The sequence below is a fragment of the Oryctolagus cuniculus genome, chromosome 5 (genome assembly GCF_051225735.1).
Source record: "Oryctolagus cuniculus isolate XC-2025 breed Fujian yellow rabbit chromosome 5, ASM5122573v1, whole genome shotgun sequence".
NCBI classification, from domain to species: domain Eukaryota; kingdom Metazoa; phylum Chordata; class Mammalia; order Lagomorpha; family Leporidae; genus Oryctolagus; species Oryctolagus cuniculus.
The window spans coordinates 48,747,758-48,768,305 of NC_142871.1; the positions used below are offsets into that span (position 1 = coordinate 48,747,758).

General features: G+C 38.1%; 1 protein-coding gene across 3 annotated transcripts in view; it reads left to right on the forward strand.

The window, feature by feature from the left end:
* Nucleotides 1-20,548, forward strand: part of TBC1D32 (TBC1 domain family member 32) — a 276,080-nt gene that overhangs the window by 20,446 nt on the left and 235,086 nt on the right. For all 3 annotated transcript variants that reach the window (XM_070073655.2, XM_070073650.2, XM_070073652.2), the window contains 4 exons: nt 107-268; nt 7,702-7,879; nt 15,435-15,503; nt 18,716-18,841. In XM_070073655.2, coding sequence (XP_069929756.2) covers nt 107-268; nt 7,702-7,879; nt 15,435-15,503; nt 18,716-18,841 — 535 coding nt within the window. The remainder of the gene's footprint in view (nt 1-106; nt 269-7,701; nt 7,880-15,434; nt 15,504-18,715; nt 18,842-20,548) is intronic.

The following is a 20,548-nucleotide window of genomic DNA, read 5'->3' on the forward strand; positions in this document are numbered from 1 at the left end:
ATATTAGAATGTTATGGATATTTCTATGCTAACATTTTTTTTCTGGATATGGTTAACAAGTGAGTTCATTAATATTTTCTGCATGTATTTAAAAACTTTTTTGCAGCTATGAATTTGTGAAATACCTTAGACAGCGTATATGCAACACTCTGGGGTCCATGATTGAAGAAGAAATGGAAAAATGCATATCTGATCAGAATCAGGATGATGAATCTGGCTATGACACAGTAGTACAGCACGTTACTAAGAGAACTCAGGAATCTAAAGAGTGAGTATACCTCCAGTAGTACTTTAAAATAATTTTTGTCTCAGCAGGGCTTCTTGTCAACACCCCCAACCTGTAACCTCCTTAATCTGTTTCTGTCATAGTAGCCTAAGTGATTCTTTAAAACACTGAAGATTACGGCATGGTTCTACTCAAAACTCTCTCTCCATTGGCTTCCTGTCTTGCTCAGATTAAAATCCAAAGTTCTTTCCTACCATGAGTCTCCTGTTCCTTTCCCTACCTCTGTTCTTATCAGACTCCCCCTCATGCTCCTCCAGTCACACCGGTCTTGCTCTTTCTCAATCAGACCAAGTAAGGCTCTCCCTTGGAGTTGCAGTCATGTTGCCTCTGTTACTTTAAGTGCCTTTTTCCTAAACATTTGCCCGAGTTACTCCTTCACATTTTGGGTCTTAGATCAATGTGTTCTAATTAAAAAGTCTTTCCCTGACTTCTGTGTCTGAAATAGTAGATTTTCCCTGTTACTTTCTCTTTCTCTTACTTTGCTTTATTTTTCTTCTTACCTATTTTGTCACTGATTAATAATGGGTTATATATGTGCTTGCTTATTTTGGGTGTTTCAAAGAAAAAAAAAAAGAAAGTAAACCCTTACACAGATAAATAATTTTATCTTTATTTTTTTTGTTGGTGCTGGATCATAAGACCTAAAAAATGTCTTGTACATCTTTACATGTTTAAAAGGTGTTTGTTGAATGAATTATGAAAGTATCTGTTGCCAAAATAATCAGCGTTATTGATGTTTGAAATAATTCTGGCTTTCATAACATTATTTTCTCTCTTTTTGTTCCTTCTTAATAGTTATATGCTCATATACATTTAATAACTACCATGTGTTAGGTGTTAGATTTTGGGATTATAAAGGTGAATAAGATGCCTTTAACCCTTCAGCAGTCTATGGTATAATGAGGACTGTAACATGAGGCTGAAAAAGAAATGTGAAATAGTTTCAGGAAGTACGATAAATGCTATGATACAAGTCTAGAGGAAGAATATATTAGACTATCCATTGAGCAGTTGTAACAAAGAGATACCAAAATGCAGAGGATCAGAAAGGCAACCTTTTTCTCTGTTACATATTTTGTTCACAAGTACATACATGCAAGGTGGGTAGGTGAGTTTGCTCAATAAATATATCCAGGAACCCAGGTTCATTTTATTTTGTTGTTCCATGATATCCTACGACAGGGACTGGCCTTTAAATTGCCATATAAAATTTTGGGCTTTGCAGACCTGTTGTAATATGGAAATGGCTATAGACAATACATAAATGAAAAAATGTGCATGTGGTGTAAATTTTATTTACAAAAACAGGTGCTAGGACACTGTGGGTCCATAGGACATATTTTGCCAACCCCTGGCCTAGGAGATTGTTATTATCTGCCTGGTTGAAGCAGCCACCCTAACTGTAGAGCTAAATGTCATCCAGGCCAAGGGAGGAAAGAGACAAGGGCAAGATTCTTCACTGACTTCCTTTCCTTTGGCTGAAACCAGATCATGTGCCCACATGTATCAGAGATGGAAGCCAGGAAATTTGGTACCAGGGTGACGACCACGTGCCACAGCAAAAACTTTGGGAAGGTTTCTAATACCTGGAAGGGGGACAGATGCATACTAGGGACAGTTAACAAACACGCCCACAAGGGCCATTCAAGCTAGTCTGACGGTAATCACAGAACACTAAATGATAAGTTAGTCACTTATGATTCAGTTTTTAATAAACTAATCTTTTTTGAAAGCTTTTATTTAATAAATGCAAATTTCATAGGTACAGCTTTTGGAATATAGTGGTTCTTCCCCTACTACCTGCCGTTCCACCTCCACTCCCATCCCACCTCCTACTCCCACTCCCATCTCATTATTCATTAAGATTCATTTTTAATTATATTTATATACAGAAGATCAACTCTATACTAAGTAAATATTCAACAGAATAAACTAATCTTAACTCCACAAAACTTTGAGCTGTTTGTTCTAGAAGATACCTTTGAAATCATTTGTTCTGTTAGTTGAATGAAGTGACTTGTCCAGAATAGTACACATGATTGATACTGAAAGCCAGTGTGAAGCCCGTTTGTCTTAGCTTCCCTTTGAGGACACTTTTCAATATATGTTGACTCTAAGAATTCTTATGTTATTCTTTTTATAGTTATTTGTATTCTAGACTCCCCGATAATTCACTGGTAATTCCTAAGGGCAAGGATGGTGTGGTATATACAAGTCTGACTTTAAACTCGTTGCATTGTTTTCCGTATATATTGTTAATGACTTGTCTGGTTTTCTGGCTTGACAGATTGGGGAATACTAGAGTTTTTGCTTGATTTATTACTTCAGAAACTTCATCTTGATTTTTTTTAAGATTTATTTATTTATTTGAAAGACAGAGTTACAGAGAGAGAAGGAGAGGCAGAGAGAGAGAGAGAGAGAGAGAGAGAGATCTTCTGTCAGCTGATTCACTCCCCAAGTGACTGCAATGACCAGGGCTGTGCCAGGCTGCAGCCAGGAGCCAGAAGCCAGGAGCTTCTTCTGGGTCTCCTACTTGAGTGCAGGGGCCCAAGCACTGGGGCCATCCTCCACTGCTTTCTCAGGCACATTGGCAGGGAGCTGATCAGAAGTGGAACAGCCAGGACTTGAACTGGCACCCCCATGGGATGTTGGTGCTGCAGACTGTGGCTTTTTTTTTTTTTCCTGATAAATTTTTTGTTTTCTTTTTTTTTTTTTTTAACTTTTACTTAATGAATATAAATTTCCAAAGTACAGCTTATGGATTACAATGCCCCCCCCCCCCCATAACTTCCCTCCCACCCGCAACCCTCCCCTTTCTCTCTCCCTCCCCCCTTCCATTCACATCAAGCTTCATTTTCAATTCTCTTTATATACAGAAGATCAGTTTAGTATATATTAAGTAAAGATTTCAACAGTTTGCACCCACATAGAAACACAAAGTGAAAAATACTGTTTGAGTACTAGTTATAGCATTAGATCACAATGTACAGCACATTAAAGACAGAGATCCTACATGAGGAGTAAGTGCACAGGGACTCCTGTTGTTGACTTAACAAATTGATACTCTTGTTTATGGCATCAGTAATCACCCTAGGCTCTTGTCATGAGTTTCCAAGGCTATGGAAGCCCCTTGAGTTCTCCGACTCTGATCATATTTAGACAAGGCCATGGTCAAAGTGGAAGTTCTCTCCTCCCTTCAGAGAAAGGTACCTCCTTCTTTGATGACCTGTTCTTTCCACTGGGATCTCACTTGTGGAGATCTTTCATTTACGTTTTTTTTTTTTTTTTTTTTTTTTTTTTTTTTTTTTTTTTTTTTTGCCAGAGTGTTTTGGCTTTCCATTACAGGCTGTGGCTTTAACCCACTTTGCCACAGCACTGGCCCCAGAAATATGTATTTTAACTAAAAATATCGCAAAATTGAAAATAAGCAAGGTGAGTAGAAGCCCAGTGGATACTATAGAGTCAACTTGTTCTCTTGAGCAGTGGGACAGCTTGGCAAAATGCTAAAATCTCACTCAAAATATACGAATACAGAGCACTAACTGAGACGAAAGGAGATGTGGTGTTCTCTTCTCATATTTAATGTCAGCTAGTTGGGTCTCCCTCCTTTCAGTTCTCTTAGCTGTTAGCGTAGCTGTAGTCTTTCCCACTCGACACCCTCATGCATGGAAGGTGATGGAACAGAAGATTTTAGGGCTTTCGAGGGCAGAACTGCAAATAGCAGTTTTCTGTTTTCTCCCCAGTTGTGTTCTAGTCTTTAGGTGTTTCAGATTCTTAGGGTAAGTAGCATTACTCATATTTTCTAATGCTAACAATTAATTTTGAAGCTAGATGGACATTTTTTAAAATTTAATAATTTTTTCTATTCACAGTGAAATATTTTAAATTTAGATTCTCTAAATTTATTTTTGGTGATGATTTGGACATAGGACGTTGACTTGAGTGTGTGTGATATCTCTAGGTGCTTTTGGAATTTAGTTTTTCTGTCTTCTAAGCTATCATGTTTGCTTCCCTCTGGAATTTGCTGAAATTTGAAACAGATGTTGAAGCTTGGAATATAGTTTGTCTTCCTAATATCAGAGACATTTGGATATATACCTGGGCTTGTATTACCCACTGTATTTTAAAACATAGAATTTGATTTATTTTTAAATAGTTAAACTTTTTTTTATTATTGTTTTGGTTAGGAGCTCTTCTCTTTTGCAATAACTATTTGTGTTGTTTAAGTAAATTGTTACTACTTGAGCAAGTGATAACAAACAGCTATTAATAAATTTATCAAATTCAGATCACTAATATATGTCAGCTAAAACCCATTTTTGGAGAAAACAAAAAATAGAGTCATCTTCCTCTTTGGGTAATAATCTGTGTCTAGCAATCCTATAATCTGTATCTAGCAGTACTATAAAACTTCTAAAAGCAATACTAAAATTCTTTATCAGATAATGAAACTATTTTAATGGTAATAAACAAAGTTTTTTATGGTAGTATTAAGAAATTTTATCGTTGAGTAAGCTATTTAATTTTCCTGTGTTTTAGTTCATCCATGTGTAATAGCAATTACCTCACAAAGATATTAAATGACTTGTTGAATATTTTCTGCTTCATGAACCATGATGAAAGATTCTAAATTGTATGTAGTATTGTTTTCTTTCAATTTTTTTGTTGATTCTTCAGAAATTACTTGGAGCTAATGTGGCTTCAGTATTTCTACTAATAGTATATTTATGGTAATAATTGTAAACTGTTTTCTTGTGTAAACATTGTGATATTTATTTTTCAAATTAATGTTTGCACTTGGAAGTAACTCATTTGTGGGATCTATCATACTTTACTCTTATAATGAGTGGAAGTACTGTACAAATTTTCATTGTTAATTGATATGGTTTTTGTGTATTAACTTTTAAGGTTTTTTCTTTCCAGTCTCTTGGACTTTTTGGAGCACAGGGAATTTACTCGAGGTCTGTATTCTGTCCTATATCTATCTTTCCATGGTTCTTTCAGACCTGACATCACTGCTCTTGAGTTCTATTTCTTTTAAGTCTTTTTTATTCTAAAGATTTATTTATTGGGGGCCCAGCACTGTGGCGCAGTGGGTTAACGCCCTGGCCTGAAGCGCCGCCATCCCATATGGGAGCTGGTTCTAGTCCCAGCTGCTCTTCTTCCCATATAGCTCTCTGCTGTGGCCTAGGATAGCAGTGGAGGATGGCCCAAGTCCTTGGGCCCCTGCACCTATGTGAGAGACCCGGAGGAAGCTCCTGGCTCCTGGCTTCAGATTGGCAAAGCTCTGGCCATTGAGGCCAACTGGGGAGTGAACCAGCAGATGGAAGACCTCTCTCTCTCTCTCCCTCCCTCCCTCCCTCTGCCTCTCCTTTCTCTGTGTAGCTCTGACTTTCATATAAATAAATAGCACTGTGGTGTAGTGGGTTAAGGTGCCGCCAGCAACACTAGCAACCCATATGGGAACCCATTCGAGTCCCCGCTGCTTCACTTGTGATCCAGCTCTCCTTTATTGTGCCTGAGAAAGCAGCAGAAGATAATCCAACTCCTTGGGCGCCTGCATCTATGTGGGAGACCTGGAAGAAGCTCCTGGCTCCTAGCTTTGGCCTGGCCCAGCCCTAGCCATTGCAGCCATTTAGGGAGTGAACCTGTAGATGGAAATCTCTTTCCCTCTCTTTGTAATTCTGCCTTTCAAATAAAATAAAATCTTTAAAAATAGATTTACTTATTTATTTTAAAATATTGAGGATCTGGTGCTTTAGTTTTTTTAAAATTAATTTAAAAGATTATTTTTATTGGCTGGCACCGTGGCTCAATTGGCTAATCCTCTGCTGCGGCGCCAGCACCCTGGGTTCTAGTCCTGGTTGGAGCACCGGGTACTAGTCCAGGTTTGCTCCTCTTCTAGTCCTGCTCTCTGCTGTGGCCCGGGAGGGCAGTGGAGGATGGTCCAAATGCCTGGGTCCCTGCACCCATGTGGGAGACCAGGAGGAAGTACCCGGCTCCTGGCTTCGGATCAGCGCAGTACCGGCCATAGCGGCCATTAGGGGAGTGAACCAATGGAAGGAAGACCTTTCTCTCTGTCTCTCTTTCACTGTTTATAACTCTCTCTGTCTCTCTCTCACTGTCTAAATCTGCCTGGCAAAAATAAATAAATAAATAAAAAATTATTTTTATCTCTTCATGTGATCATTTTTATGATATTTCTTGCAGAAAAATTCATGTTGGTCATTTAAAAAAGGTCTGTTGGAAACATTTAAAAAAGTGTTTATTTGGAACAGAGTTATAGAGAGATATGCACAGAGGGAGGGAGGGAGAGAGAGAGAAAGAGAGAGAGAACTTGAACTTCCATCCCCTGGTTCATTTCCCGAATGGCAACAATGGCTAGGGCTGGGTAGGAGCCTGGAACTCCATCTGAGTCTCACACATGGGTGGCAGGGGCCCAAGGACTTTAATTTTAAAGATTTAAAAAAAAAAATTACTGGAAAGACAGTGTTACAGACTGGGGGATGGGGAGGAGACACACAGAGAGAGATAGAGATAGGTAGATGTTCCAGCTGGTACCCTTATGGGAGGCTAGCCTTGCAGGTGGCAGATTAACCTTCTATTCTACAGTGCCGGCTCTGCCGTTGGAACATCTTTTGCTTTATTTTCTTTTTTCTTTTTCTTTTTAAGATTTTATTTATTTATTTGAGAGGTAGAGTTACAGACAGTGAGAGGGAGAAACAGAGAAAAAGGTCTTCTGTCCATTGGTTCATTCCCCAAATGGGCGCAATGACGGGAGATGCACAGATCCGAAGCCAGGAGCCAAGCGCTTCTTTTTCTTTCTTTTTTTTTTTTTAAAGATTTATTTCATTTATTTTAAAGACAGAGTTACACAGAGAGGTAGAGACAGAGAGAGAGGTCTTCCATCCGCTGGTTCACTCCCCAGATGGCTGCAATGGCTGGAGCTGAGCCAATTCGAAGCCAGGAGCCAGGAGCTTCTCCCAGGTCTCCCACGTAGGTGCAGGGGCCCAAGAACTTGGGCCATCCTCTGCTGCTTTCTTAGGCACATTAGTAGGGAGCTGGATTGGAAATGGAGCAGTTGGGACTTGAACTGGTGCCCATATGGCATGCCGGCACTGCAGGCCAGGGCTTTAAGTTGTTGCGCCAGAGTGTCAGCGCTGGAACACCTTGCTTTAGTTTCTGTTTAGTGTCTTGGTTTATGTAATCAGATGAGAAAACCCAGGAAATAACACACTTTTTGAGTTCCATATTAATTTTTATTCCTGTTTTGTAAATTCTGACTTAGGTTGTCCTCTTTAGCATTGTGTTCTTAAAGGGCTTTCTTTTTTATATTAAAAAAACCAGATAGTTTAACTAAGTTGATTGTTTTAACTTCTGCTATAGACTATCTTAAGACTACTTTGAATTTAAAGGTACAAAGAAATGATGCATTCCCTGAAGAATGTTATGATGATAGTGGTGGAGTCTATGATTAACAAGTTTGAAGAAGATGAGATACGAAATCAAGAACGGCAGAGAAGAATCCAAAAGGAGAAAAGTCATAGTTATTGCACAGACAATTGCTCTGATAGTGATTCATCATTCAATCAGGTATGTCATTTTGTTTGCATTTATGGCTAGAAATGGTGTTTAGTTATCAGTATTTTTAATAAATGTTTTATTAGCCAGATTTTTTCTGCTCTCTAATTTTCCAATTCAGAAGAGAATAAAAAATAACCTTGAAATGCCATCTCCTGGGATTATATATTCAGTGGATATTTGAATATATCTAGGATAATTCATTATTATATTTTGGAATTTTTTTTTAAATAAAAAGAGTTGAAGCAAGTCTCCATAAGCTTTAGTTAAAACATCTCATTCCCAGTTAATCCTTATTGAAGTTTAACTAGAGGGTAAATGAGGTAAGAAATTCCTGTGTACATCCTCTGGAGATGAAGGTTTCTATGAATTGTTAGTTTCAAAACACTAAACTTTTCTTTCTTTATTTAAGAGACAGAGAGAGGGAGTCAGACAGAAGGAATGGGAATGGATTTGGATAGAGAGAGAGAGAGAGATAAAGAGAGAGAGAGATCTCCCATCTGCTGGTTCATACCCTAAATGTCCAGGAAGGTTAGAACACTGAAGCTGGGAGCTGAGAATGTATTCCAGTTCTCCTACATTGGTGACATGAACCCCATTACTTGAACCATCACTACTGCTTTCCTGGGTCCCCATTAGCAAGAAGCTGGAAATCAGGAGCTGGAGCTAGGAACTGAACACAGGGACTCTGGATTGGGATGTGTATGTCTCAACTGCGGGACAAAATGCCTATTCTTTAATCTTTTCCTGACGTCAGAAGACTTGAGGTCTTATGTTTTCTCCAACCAAGGGAATAGGAACTCATTTCATTTTGCTACAGCAGGGCTAAGAGAAAGGCTGATGATTAGACTGACTTTGATAGAAGACATGGGAAACTTAATAGAAGACATGGGATTTTTTTTTTCTTTTTAAAGAAAAAATTAAAAAAAAATGTATTTATTTATTTGAAAGGCAGTGTTACAAAGAGAGAAAAAGAGAGACAGATTTTCCATCTGTTGATTTCACTCCCAAATGGCCACAGCAACCAGGCTGGGCCAAGCTGAAGCCAGGAGCTTTTCCCGGATTTCCCACAAAGGTTCAGGGGCCCAAGCACTTGTTCCATAAACCACTGCTTTCCCAGGTTCATGAGCAGGGAGCTGGATTGGAAGTGGAACAGCGGGCCGGTGCAGTGGTTCACTTGGCTGATCCTCTGCCTGTGGCACCGGAATCCCATATGGGTGCTGGGTTCTAGTCCCGGTTGCTCCTCTTCCAGTCCAGCTCTCTGCTGTGCCCCAGGAAGGCAGTGGAGGATGGCCCAGGTGCTTGGGCGCCTGCACCCATGTGGGAGACCAGGAGGGGGCACCTGGCTCCTCGCTTCAGATCGGCATAGCTCCAACCATAGCGGCCATTTTGGGGGTGAACCAACGGAAGGAAGACCTTTCTCTCTGTCTGTCTCTCTCATTGCCTAACTCTATCTGTCAAATAAAAAATTAAAAAAAAAATAAGAAAAAAAATTAAAAAAAAAAAAAAGGAAGTGGAGCAGCCAGGACTTGAACTGGTACTCACATAGAATATCGGCACTGGAGGCCTTGGCTTTAACCCATTGTGCCACAGCATCAGCCCTTGTAGTGGGCTTTTGGCTTAGTGGTAAAGATGGTGGTTAAGTTGCCATGTCCCAGTATCTGAGAACCTTGGTTTGAGTTCCATCTCCACTTCAGATTCCAGCTTCCTGCTAGTGCAGACCCTGGGAGGTAGCCTGTCACCTTTGTAGGGGCCTAGATTGAGGTCCCAGCTCCTTCCCTTGGCAAGGGTCAGTCCTGGGCATCATGGGCATTTGGGAAGGTACTCCAGCAGATAGGAATTCTATCTGTCTCTTTCCCTCTCGAATAAACAAAACACAAAACACCAAAATAGGGATTTGAGAAGGTTCGTAATAAAACATAAAAAATAAATATGTTTTGGCTCTGCCTGATTGAAGGGAATATGGTTTGGAAAGTATTAAAAGTAGAACTTAAAGGTTGTTGTGCCTACTATTCCGTCATTTAGCAGGCGAGATTGTGCTGAGTCATGACCCTTACAAGTCAGGCTGATTATCTGATGTCATGGAGGATGTGACAAGACATATTTTTCTTTATGTGGTAGCTTGTAATCATTCCTTGTTGCTAGGCTGTTTGTGTAGTTTTATTCTAATTTATGTAGTCAAATGGCTTTTTTCATAGGCTTCCTAACTGCTTCAGATCAAAGACTTTTGGAATAAAAAGGCACAGAAAAACCCAACTTTAGGACTCTGGACTCACAAGTTATATACTCCATTTACTTGATGAGTTACTTAAATAGACAGAAATTGAGACATAGGAGAAAAAGAACTGGAATATTAAATTTGTTTTAAGAAGTACAAATATTCGAATCTAACTAGAATTGACTAAGTAGCTGGAAGTTAAGAGTTTGCAGATTCTAAGACACAATTATTTCTCATCATTAGAATCATAGATTTTTGAAGAAGTGCAAAGTGGTTGAGTTGGCACTGCATGAAAAAATAATTTTGGAAGTATTTGGAGCATTCAAATTATGAAGTCATAGTTTCAGAATATATTCATGTTTTTTATTTTGTTTTGTTGTTGAGAATGAATTATGCTTTAATTTCTATTGCTTTCCTTGGGATCTCCATAGAGTATAGCTGAATTTTCAAGTGTCTGTCTTATGAATATAATTTTATTTTTGAAGGGACTAACTGAGTTGTAAGTGAACTGGGATCCTTGGGCTTTAGGAAAGAAGTGCATGAGTGCCAGAACTAGCCTGAGACATCTTGAATGTGGCACAGTGTGGGAGATATTTGGATATACCTTGCTTGATTGAAACAGACTGTCTTTCATGAAGCTGACCATAGAGAGACGTATTAATATATGCAGAGTTGGAAAAAGTCTCTGAAAATGTATCAGAAATTCATTCTGTTAAATACTGACATTCTTATTGATGCCTTCAAAATTAAGTTACTTGCTGTGGGATTAAAGAAAAATCTGTCTGAATTTTTATGTGGATAACATTGTATAAGCAATTTTGATGCTGTCATTTTGATACTAGTAAAATACTTGCTTTTTGTGAATAAAATAGGCTTTATTTCATTGCAACCTAATTATACTCATGTATGGATTTTTGACCCATTATTGAAAAACTGGAGACTTATCAGTATAAGTTTTAGAATATTGAAGACTAAAGGAGAGATAGTGGCCTTTACATGGTTATGACAGAGCAATGAAGGGATTTGGTATTGTGAATAATCCTGGAAAATGTTTCTGTAAAATAATGCTAGAAAGATAAATATAATAATACTAGTCATTTATTACTGAGACTTCTGTCAGCCACTGTCTGCTGTGCCTGACTTTGTATTAACTATGGGTGTTACTGGCACATTCTAAAGAAAAAGTGAGACTTATAAGCTCAAACTAGAATTGCTAATTAGAGGTAGACCTTGAATTTGACCTGACTTCTTACCCTCCAAAATCTGTTCTTCTTGTTCTTTGCTGTACTACCTGGAAACTGGGTTTAAGTTCTGGTTCCACCACCAATTAGCTTTGTGAACTTGGGCAAATGTCTTAACTTTGTGTTGCAGTGTTTCTTATTTGCAAAATGGTGGTAAAAATACCACTTACCTCATGGGATTGTTGAAAAGATTGAGTTAATGTCAATATTGGTTATTAAGCTATAACATGCATAGAAGGTAGCTTGGCACATGGTCTCTGTATTTGGACATGTTAGCTTTCATTGTTGTTGATTCCTTTGACAATATGTGCTGAAATGGATGCCGTGTAGAGACACATTGAAATAGAAAATTTCTCAGCTGTGGTCTTCTGTGGTTCCTAACCAAGCTTCTGGTTTTCTACTGTTGAGTATTTAGAGGACTATCTCCTATATACATTAAGTTTTCCAAATTTATATCATTTCTTCTTGCAGTTTTTATGTCTTCATCTCCCCCTGTAGTATTTGGTATAGTACAGTATACTGTGAATGCTATTTTATTATATTCCAAGGGAACCCCACATCAGGATTATATTGAGAAGGTGAATTTATGACAACAGAAATTTATTCTTATATGACATGAACCTGATTATGGCATTTACTATTTCTTTGATTTCTAAGCAAACTTGATCAAAACCCATCATTTGTTGCCTGTTGTGGGCACAATCATGGACCCATCAAAGATGTCCATGTTCTAATCTTCAGACCTGTGAGCACGATATGTTACCTTATGGCAAAAGGGACTTTGCTGTTGCAATTAGTTTAAGGATCTTAAAATGGGGAGATTATTTGGTACTAGCCAGGTGAGCCCAGTGTAATCATATGGACCTGTTTAAGACACAGGAGGGTCAAAGAAGCTGCTGTTCAGGCTGACATATACCTACAAGGAGACCCCTGTAAGAGCTGCAAAGAGGCAGGCTTAGAGGGAGGAAAATTGGAGACCCTGCAAAGGGGCAGTAGTAACCTCATACCCTAATCAAAAGCCAGTAGTGTCTAATTGTGGGACTGTCAGTTAAAGAGCCTCAGGGATGAGGAGTCTGGGCAGGAGGTGTCTCAAGAAGTCTATAGATTAATCCATATATATTCAAAAGCATTGGAGGTTATTGGGCCTGGATTCTTGCCTAGCAACCCTTGGGCAAAATTACAACAACAGGGGGCAAGGGTTGCCTGGTTGCCTGATAAAACTCACCTCCATCAGGAATTAAAAGCCTCAGTAATAGTCAAGCATGATAACAGAAGGACCCTCAAAATAGAGGCAAGAGGCCGTTTAGAAGACAATTACAAGACAGGGAGTCAGAGTAAAGAGGCTGGAGCTTTTCTCTGTTCACTTTGGGAGTGTGGAAAGTATCTTCCAAAGGTTCCTGTGAGACACTTGAAAGGGAAAACCCCAAGAGGGATACTCAAGGGGAGCCCAGAAATTGTTCACACTGAGGAGTAGCCTCCACCAGGTTACCTCCAGTCACATGCATCTACAGTATCATTCCAGAAAGGAAAATGGAGCTGAAAAGACCAAATAGGAGCAATAGGCTGTTGATAGTCTGTTACTCACCACTTGGAGAAGAAATCTCAGTGGGACCTCCAGTTATATTGCTGGAAAATTGGGGAGATGAATCTGAGTATGTGTCCTGGTGTCAGTGACTGGACACATCAGTGAGAGTATAAGTGAAGTTTTATTTAGTAAGAAAAAGATAAGCTCTCAACAGTATGACCGGAGAGGCTGGTAGAAAGAGAGACCAAGCCCACAAAAAATTTTTAAATTCATGCATGTAGGGGAGCTTCAAGGAGTTCATGGAAAATCACAGTGTAAAAAAGTATGCCTGAATTTTAAAATGTTTTTACACAAAATAAACATGTTTTCCATCCATTTGCTGTGAATGTGTTGAGGTGTGTGTGTTCAAGTCTGTTATGTGTCATATATTTTTCTGTTAAGTAAGACAACTGCTCCCATATATACTTAAAATTACTTTGTTCATAGTTATCATTCATAAATATTGGTTATTAAGCTATAACATGAAAATTGAAAATTAGAGTTTTATTTTATAAAGTACTTTTTTTTTTTTTTTGTCAGGCAGAGTGGACAGTGAGAGAGAGAGAGAGAAAGGTCTTCCTTTGCCGTTGGTTCACCCTCCAATGGCCGCCGCGGCTGGTGCGCTGCGGCCGGCGCACTGCGCTGATCCGATGGCAGGAGCCAGGTACTTATCCTGGTCTCCCATGGGGTGCAGGGCCAAGGACTTGAGCCATCCTCCACTGCACTCCCTGGCCACAGCAGAGAGCTGGCCTGGAAGAGGGGCAACCGGGACAGAACCCGGCGCCCCGACCAGGACTAGAACCCGGTGTCCCAACGCCACAAGGCGGAGGATTAGCCTAGTGAGCCGTGGCACCGGCCTATAAAGTACTTCTAATTTAAGAAAAAGCATGTGTTGCTTAACATTATATATTACATTATATATTTTATTTTAAAATTATTTTTATTTATATGAAAGGCAGAGAGAGAGAGAGAGAGAGAGAGATCTTTTATTTGTTGGTTCGCTCCTCAAATACCTGCAATAGCCAGGCCTGGGCTAGGCCAAAGTTAGGGTTCTTGAATTCAATCTTGTCTCCCATGTGGTGTGGGTGGCAGGCACCAAGTACCTGCAGTACCAACTACCAAGAATCTGTTCCTCCCAGGGTGTGCACTAGCAGGATCTTGAAATTGAAACTATAGTCAGGACTCAAACCCAGGCACTCCAGTATGGAATGCAGGCAACCTAAGTACTGTGCCAAATACTTGCACCTAGTGTATATTTTGAGAGATGAGTAAAAATCAAGACATTTTAAAAGGATTTTTAAGAAATTTTAAATTGGATGATACTCAATATCAAGATGGTTTGTATTCATTTGATGTGGAGTATTTCTGTCTGCTCTCTACTTGTTCTTAGAGCGAAACAATGAAACATGATAAGAAGACCTGCTTTGGAGTCATTATTATACTAAACAAATATATATTTAATGTCTAACCTGTCAGGCCTATTTTGAGGGCTTGGGATTTTGTAACGAGAAATACCAACTTCTGATAAAACACTTGTGAATACCTCCTTTTACCCCTTTTAGATAGTCAGTAATGAAGATTGTGAAGAAAATAGGAAGGTGGAATAGGGGGAGATGAGAGGTGCAGAGAGACTGCTTTAGGTGATCAGGGGGATATTTCTTTGAGGAGATTTTTTTAGCTGAGCTATTAGTGAAAAGAGGGTAGCCATGCAAAGCTTTGGAGGCTGGACTAAAGACAAGTGCAAAGATTCTTTGACTAGGGTGAACTTGGCATCTTCCAGGCATGGAAAGAAGGTCATGTGACTGGACCACGGCAGGTGATGTGAAAAGTAATGTATGAGGGACTGTTAGATTCAAACTGAGTAAAGTGTGTGCCATTTTTACGTGTTTATGTTTCTGTCTTTCCATTTCCTTTATCTCCCATTTCTGGCTATATAACATTTGTGTATATGTTGTCTTACAATGTTCTACACATTGCAGTTGCTCAGCAGATAATCATAGTTTTCATATACAAATGAAGCTACACTGTTTTCTTGGGATATTCAGTTTCCGTTTAAAAGCCTTGGGAAACAAAAATGATAAGTGTGCTGTCAAATCAAAAGTGATCATCCCCTTCTTCTGTTAAGAATGCATTTTGTGATTGGAATTGTATTTTAAAAATCATTTATATTCTTTTTTTTAAAAATTTATTTATTTACTTGAAGTCAGAGTTACAGAAAAAGAGGGAGAGGCAGAGAGAGCTTGCATCCACCGGTTAACTCCTCAGAAGGCTGCAACAGATGGGGCTGGTTCAGGCTGAAGTTAGGAGCCAGGAATTTTTTGAGGGTGGCAAGAGCCCAGGTACTTGAGCCATCTTCCGTTGCTTTTCCCAGGCCATGAACAGGGAGCTGGATTGGAAGTGGAGCAGCCGGGACACTTTCTGACACCCGTGTGGCATTCCAGCAGGTGGTGACTTTACCCCCTATGCCACACACAGGCCCTGATTTATACTAATACTTCAAAAATTCTACTTAATAAGTAGAATGTTCTGTCTTTTGTGTTACAGAGTTACAAATTTTGTCCAGGAAAATTGCAACTGATTTTAGACCAGTTGGATCCTGGGCAACCTAAAGAGGTAAGTTTAAAGGAATCTGTCAAGTTCTGTTAGATGCCATATATTTATAATGTGCTAGGTTACAGTGAGTAGCAACTGGGTTGTTTCTCTTAAGGCTACGCTTTTATTATTTATTACGATCCTAAACTGATATCCCCAGTAAATGTTCCAGTCTTGGAATGAAAGGTCATAGGCTAGGAAAGGCTTACCTTAGAGAACTGTCATGCTTTATAAGAGGGAGATTTTATTTCTAGCTTCAGATATGAAAGAATGAAGTTATGAGCAGTTGTACCAAAAGTGTATCTTCACCATTGCTCTCTCTGCAATGATTTGTTAGGGATTTTTTTTTGTATTTAATGCTTTTTCTGTGAACAACTATTTAAAAATGTTAACAACTACTAGAAGAATTTTCAGTAGGCAAAATTATATATATATATTTATCATGGACAACATGTTTTGAAATATGTATACTCTGAGGAATGTCTTGATAGTGAGCCAGTTAACATATATAATACCTAATATACTTCTTTTTTGTGGTGAGAACATTTTAAAATTTATTTTCAGTAATTTTCAAAAATGAAGAATGTTGTTATTAACTATAGTCACCATGTTGTATAATAGCTCTCTTGAATATATTCTTCCTTTTTAGCTGCAGTTTTGTGTTTGACCAACATCTCTTGAACTTTGGTATATTTGAGCAACTTTGGCACATTTGTAATTTATAAGAAAAAAGATACAGAATCAATTATATTGAATTGTGTCTGTTTATACTTTAAAAGATTGTACAAATTAGTTTATGAAGTAGAATTTCATTTGAAAGTCAGTCTGAAATAGAAAATATGATAGCATTTTTTAAACCCAAGACTTTTGTGTATATTCTGCCATTTGACCTCAAGTTTTTAAAAAGTATTTATTTGAAAGACAAGGCTATAGAGAGAGGAGAGACAGAGAAAGAGAGAGAGGAGAAAGAAGAGAGAAAGATCTTCCATCTGTTAGTTCACTTCCCAAATGGCTGCAGTGGCCAGGTCTGGTCCAGACCAAAGCCAGGAGCCAGTAGCTTTATCTGGGTCTGCTATGTGGGTACAGGGACTCAAGCTCTTGGGCCATCTTCAGCTGCTTTCCCAGGCACATTAGCAGGGAAGTAGGGAAGCTGGGATTCCAACCAGCATCCATGTGGCTTAAACTGTTTGCAACAATGCTGGACCCTGATCTTGATTTTTGAAATTTTTGAAAAAACTTTTTACTTTAAACTAAATGAATAGTGTGATTTATTTTTATTGAAATTTCCCCCCCCCAAAAAAATCAGAGAAAAAATTTTCCTGTTAACATCTTATAGTCTTTTATTTTCTAGAATCTCAATAAACAATAACATTTTTCAAAAGATACTTGAAATGAGGTTTGACTTTTATATAATTCAGCTTAAATAGGTTATTTGCAAATCTGTACTGTCCAGAAGAAGACTTTATTCTGTTCCTGCAAGCACTATATTCTTTATGGGATCTTGTCCTAAAAACTAATTGAACCTTTGGGGCCGATACCGTGCCTCACTTAGTTAATCCTCTGCCTGTAGCACCGGCATCCCATATGGGCGCCGGATTTTCTCCCGGTTGCTCCTCTTCCAGTCTAGCTCTCTGCTGTGGCCTGGGAGGGCAGTGGAGGATGGCCGAAGTGCTTGGGTCCCTGTTCTTGCATGGGAGACCAGGAAAAAGCTCCTGGCTCTTGGCTTTGGATCGGCGCAGTGCTGGCTGTGGCGGCCATTTGGGGAGTGAACCAATGAAAGGAAGACCTTTCTCTCTTTCTCTCTCTCTCACTGTCTAACTCTGTCTTTCAAATAATAATAATAATAAAAAAACAACTAATTGAACCAGAGAAATTACTTAACACTGTAAATGAATTCTGATTTTTTTATCTTTAATTTTTGATATTTAAAACTTTCACCATGTTCTCCCTATGCCTACCACAAAGTTTTGTTTTAGGATTCTCTCTTATGAATATATATTTTCAAATATAAGTATTTTCCTTTTCATCTAAAAATACTCAGTGTCAGGTTTGCTGAGGTCTTGGCTCCTGTCTGTAATGCTTCATCTTTTTAATCACTAAGCTTTGGTTGTTTCAGTTGGGAAATGACCAGGATTTGAGGATCAGGTTGGAATTAATGTGTCATTATTGACCAGTTGGAGAGTGAATTGGAGAAAAGCTTTGTTCCATGCATCATGGAGGGGTCCTATTCTCCACTACTGTCTTTCTGGTCATATGGTTTTGTGTTATTTCTGATTGGATTTTGAGAAGACTGAATTAAGAAGTGAGCTGCTTTTTTTCAAGTATAGAAATTAAATTTTGCATTTCAGATTTGAACAACTTTTTTTTTAAAGGTTTATTTTCTTTATTTGAAAGACAGAGTTACAGAGAGAGGTAGAAACAGAGAGAGAGGTCTTCCATCTGATAGTTCACTCCCCAAATGGCTTCAATGGCTGGAGCTGTGCTGATCTGAAGCCAGGAACCAGGAGCTTCTTCCAGGTCTACCACATGGATGTAGGAGTCCAAGGAGTTAGACCATCTTCTACTGCTATCCCAGGCCATAGCAGAGAGCTGGATTGGAAGAGGAGCAGTGGGGACTAGAACCAGTGCCCATAAGGGATACTGGCGCTTCAGGCCACGGCTTTAACCCACTGCACCACAGTGCTGGCCCCAGCTTTTTTTTTTTTTTTTTATCTCATTAGTTACAAGGTCAGAAAATAAGGTATAATAAAAAAAAAAGTTATGACTTTTATTTTGTGTGTGAGAGAATTGTTAATATATTCTGGAATGAGAAAGCTTCACCAGGGAAAAATCTAGGCAACATTTAAAATTAAGCCTCTCAAACTTCAGGACCACATATGAGTGCCTACTAGAATGGGGAAAGTCTGGAAGGAGGCCACTGTTAACACATTGCCTTGGTGATTTTGATTCAACCACTACACCCTCTGTTCTGCTTAGACATGAGACCTAGAATTTCCTTGTATATTAGTATTTTAATTTTCATCTTACACAAAATAGCAACTTATTTTTTCTGTGTAAACATTTAGTATCACAAGAATTCTCCAGAGCTATTTTATAAAAGAGCAACATATTCTTATAAATAACTCTTTAAAATAATTATCCAGAATCTACCTTTTGGTAGTTTCTTAGATATTGTTTTTGGAGAATTGATATTATTCTAGTGACTGAATATTAATACAAATCTTATTTTACAGGTGAGATATGAAGCCTTACAAACCTTATGTTCAGCTCCTCCATCTGATGTCCTGAATTGTGAAAATTGGACTTCTCTCTGTGATAAACTAAAAGTGGCTCTATCAGATCCTGATCCAGTGTTTAGTGTAAGACCATGTTTACAGAAATTGTTCAAAATAATTTCTATTTCCCATTATCCTAGAAGTAAATGGAATATGATAGTTTTCTTTAATAGTAGCTCAAATATTTGTAGAACTTCAGTTTTAGCTTTTCAGTTGTCCAAATTTTCTTCAAAGGAATTAGCTATTTCATGATTAGATTTAAAGTTTAATTAATATATCATTAACTGCCCAAAAATAACTGAGTTGTACATTTTGTTTTATCTTATGAAGGGATATCCAAGTGTTTGTGTCATTTTTTTTCTCAATTTTAAGAGATATATTTATGTTTTTTATGTAATAAAATGTAATGTGTGATGTTTTATTGCATATATAAATTGTATAATATCCAATTAGGGTAAATACCCTTTCAAATATTTAACTTTAATATCTCTATTAATCTAAAATCCTATCTTCTAAGTTTTTTAAATGGAGAAATCTATAATAACTAACATTGTGTATAGTTACCATCCTGTGCAGAACTCAGTAACTTCTCTCTCATTTCTAGCTTTAGCCTAGTACTCATCAATCAAGCTTTCTCCTCTTGTCCCTACACATTTCCCACCATAGCCTCTGATTATTATATTTTTATATTCTATAAATTTACCTATTGTTTTAGAATGTACACATGAGTGAGATCACGTGATACTTGTCTTTCTGTTCTTGGCTTATCTTAGTTAACTGGGTCATTGCTTTTGAATTCAGAAAAGTATTTTTTTAAAGATTTATTTATTTGTTTTGAAAGTCAGAGTTGGAGGGAGGGGGAAAGAGAGAGAGAGAAAGAGAGGAAAGAGAGAGAAACTTTCCATCCACTGGTTCATTCCCCAGATGGCTGCAACGGTCAACTCTGTACTAGGCTGAAGCTAGGAGCCAGGAGCTTCAGTCAAGTCTCCCAGGTGGGTGGCAGGGACCCAAACAAGTGGGCTATCTTCTGGTGCTTTTCCCATGCCATTAACAGCAAGTTTGATTGGAAATGGAGCAGCCAGGAAATGAATGAGTGTCCATATGGGATGCCAGCTGCACAACCATTGGCTTAACCCGCTATACTACTGTACCAGCCCAAAAAATATTGTTTTAAAAAATTAATATTTGGAAATAAAAATGAAGAATTAGTATTTATTCTAAAGGTTTATAATAACTTTCCTCCTGCAGTTAAGTGTTTACAGAGTGCCTAAAATAGAAACTGCTTAAAAATAGAAATTAGAAAATGATAAAGCTAATATATATAAACTAAGAGGTTAAAACATAATTTAAAAGAAATCATAAAGGTAATAGAAAATTTCTAAAAATGCATCTAGGGAGTAAACAGCAAATGGAAGACCTATCTCTCTCTCTCTCTGTCTCTCTGTGCCTCTGCTCCTCTGTAACTCTGCCTTTCAAATAAATAAATAAATATTTTTTAAAAAATTATGAAGTCAATAGAGATGATTTGAGTGAAAATTGACTTGCATCTGATTTTCAGTAATGGTTAGGAGTGGGTTTATGTTAAAAAGTAAAGTAATTCGACAGATAGTGTTAATGATGTGAAATTTTATCTCAAAATTTTTTAGAGGTTAATTACTCTTTTATTATTGAATTATAAGGTAAAGTCTACATTTACAATTTATTTTTTTAAGATTTATTTGAAAGGCAGATACAGAGAAAGAAGGGGGAGAGAGATGTCTTCTATCCTCTGGTTTACTCCCCAAATGGCTG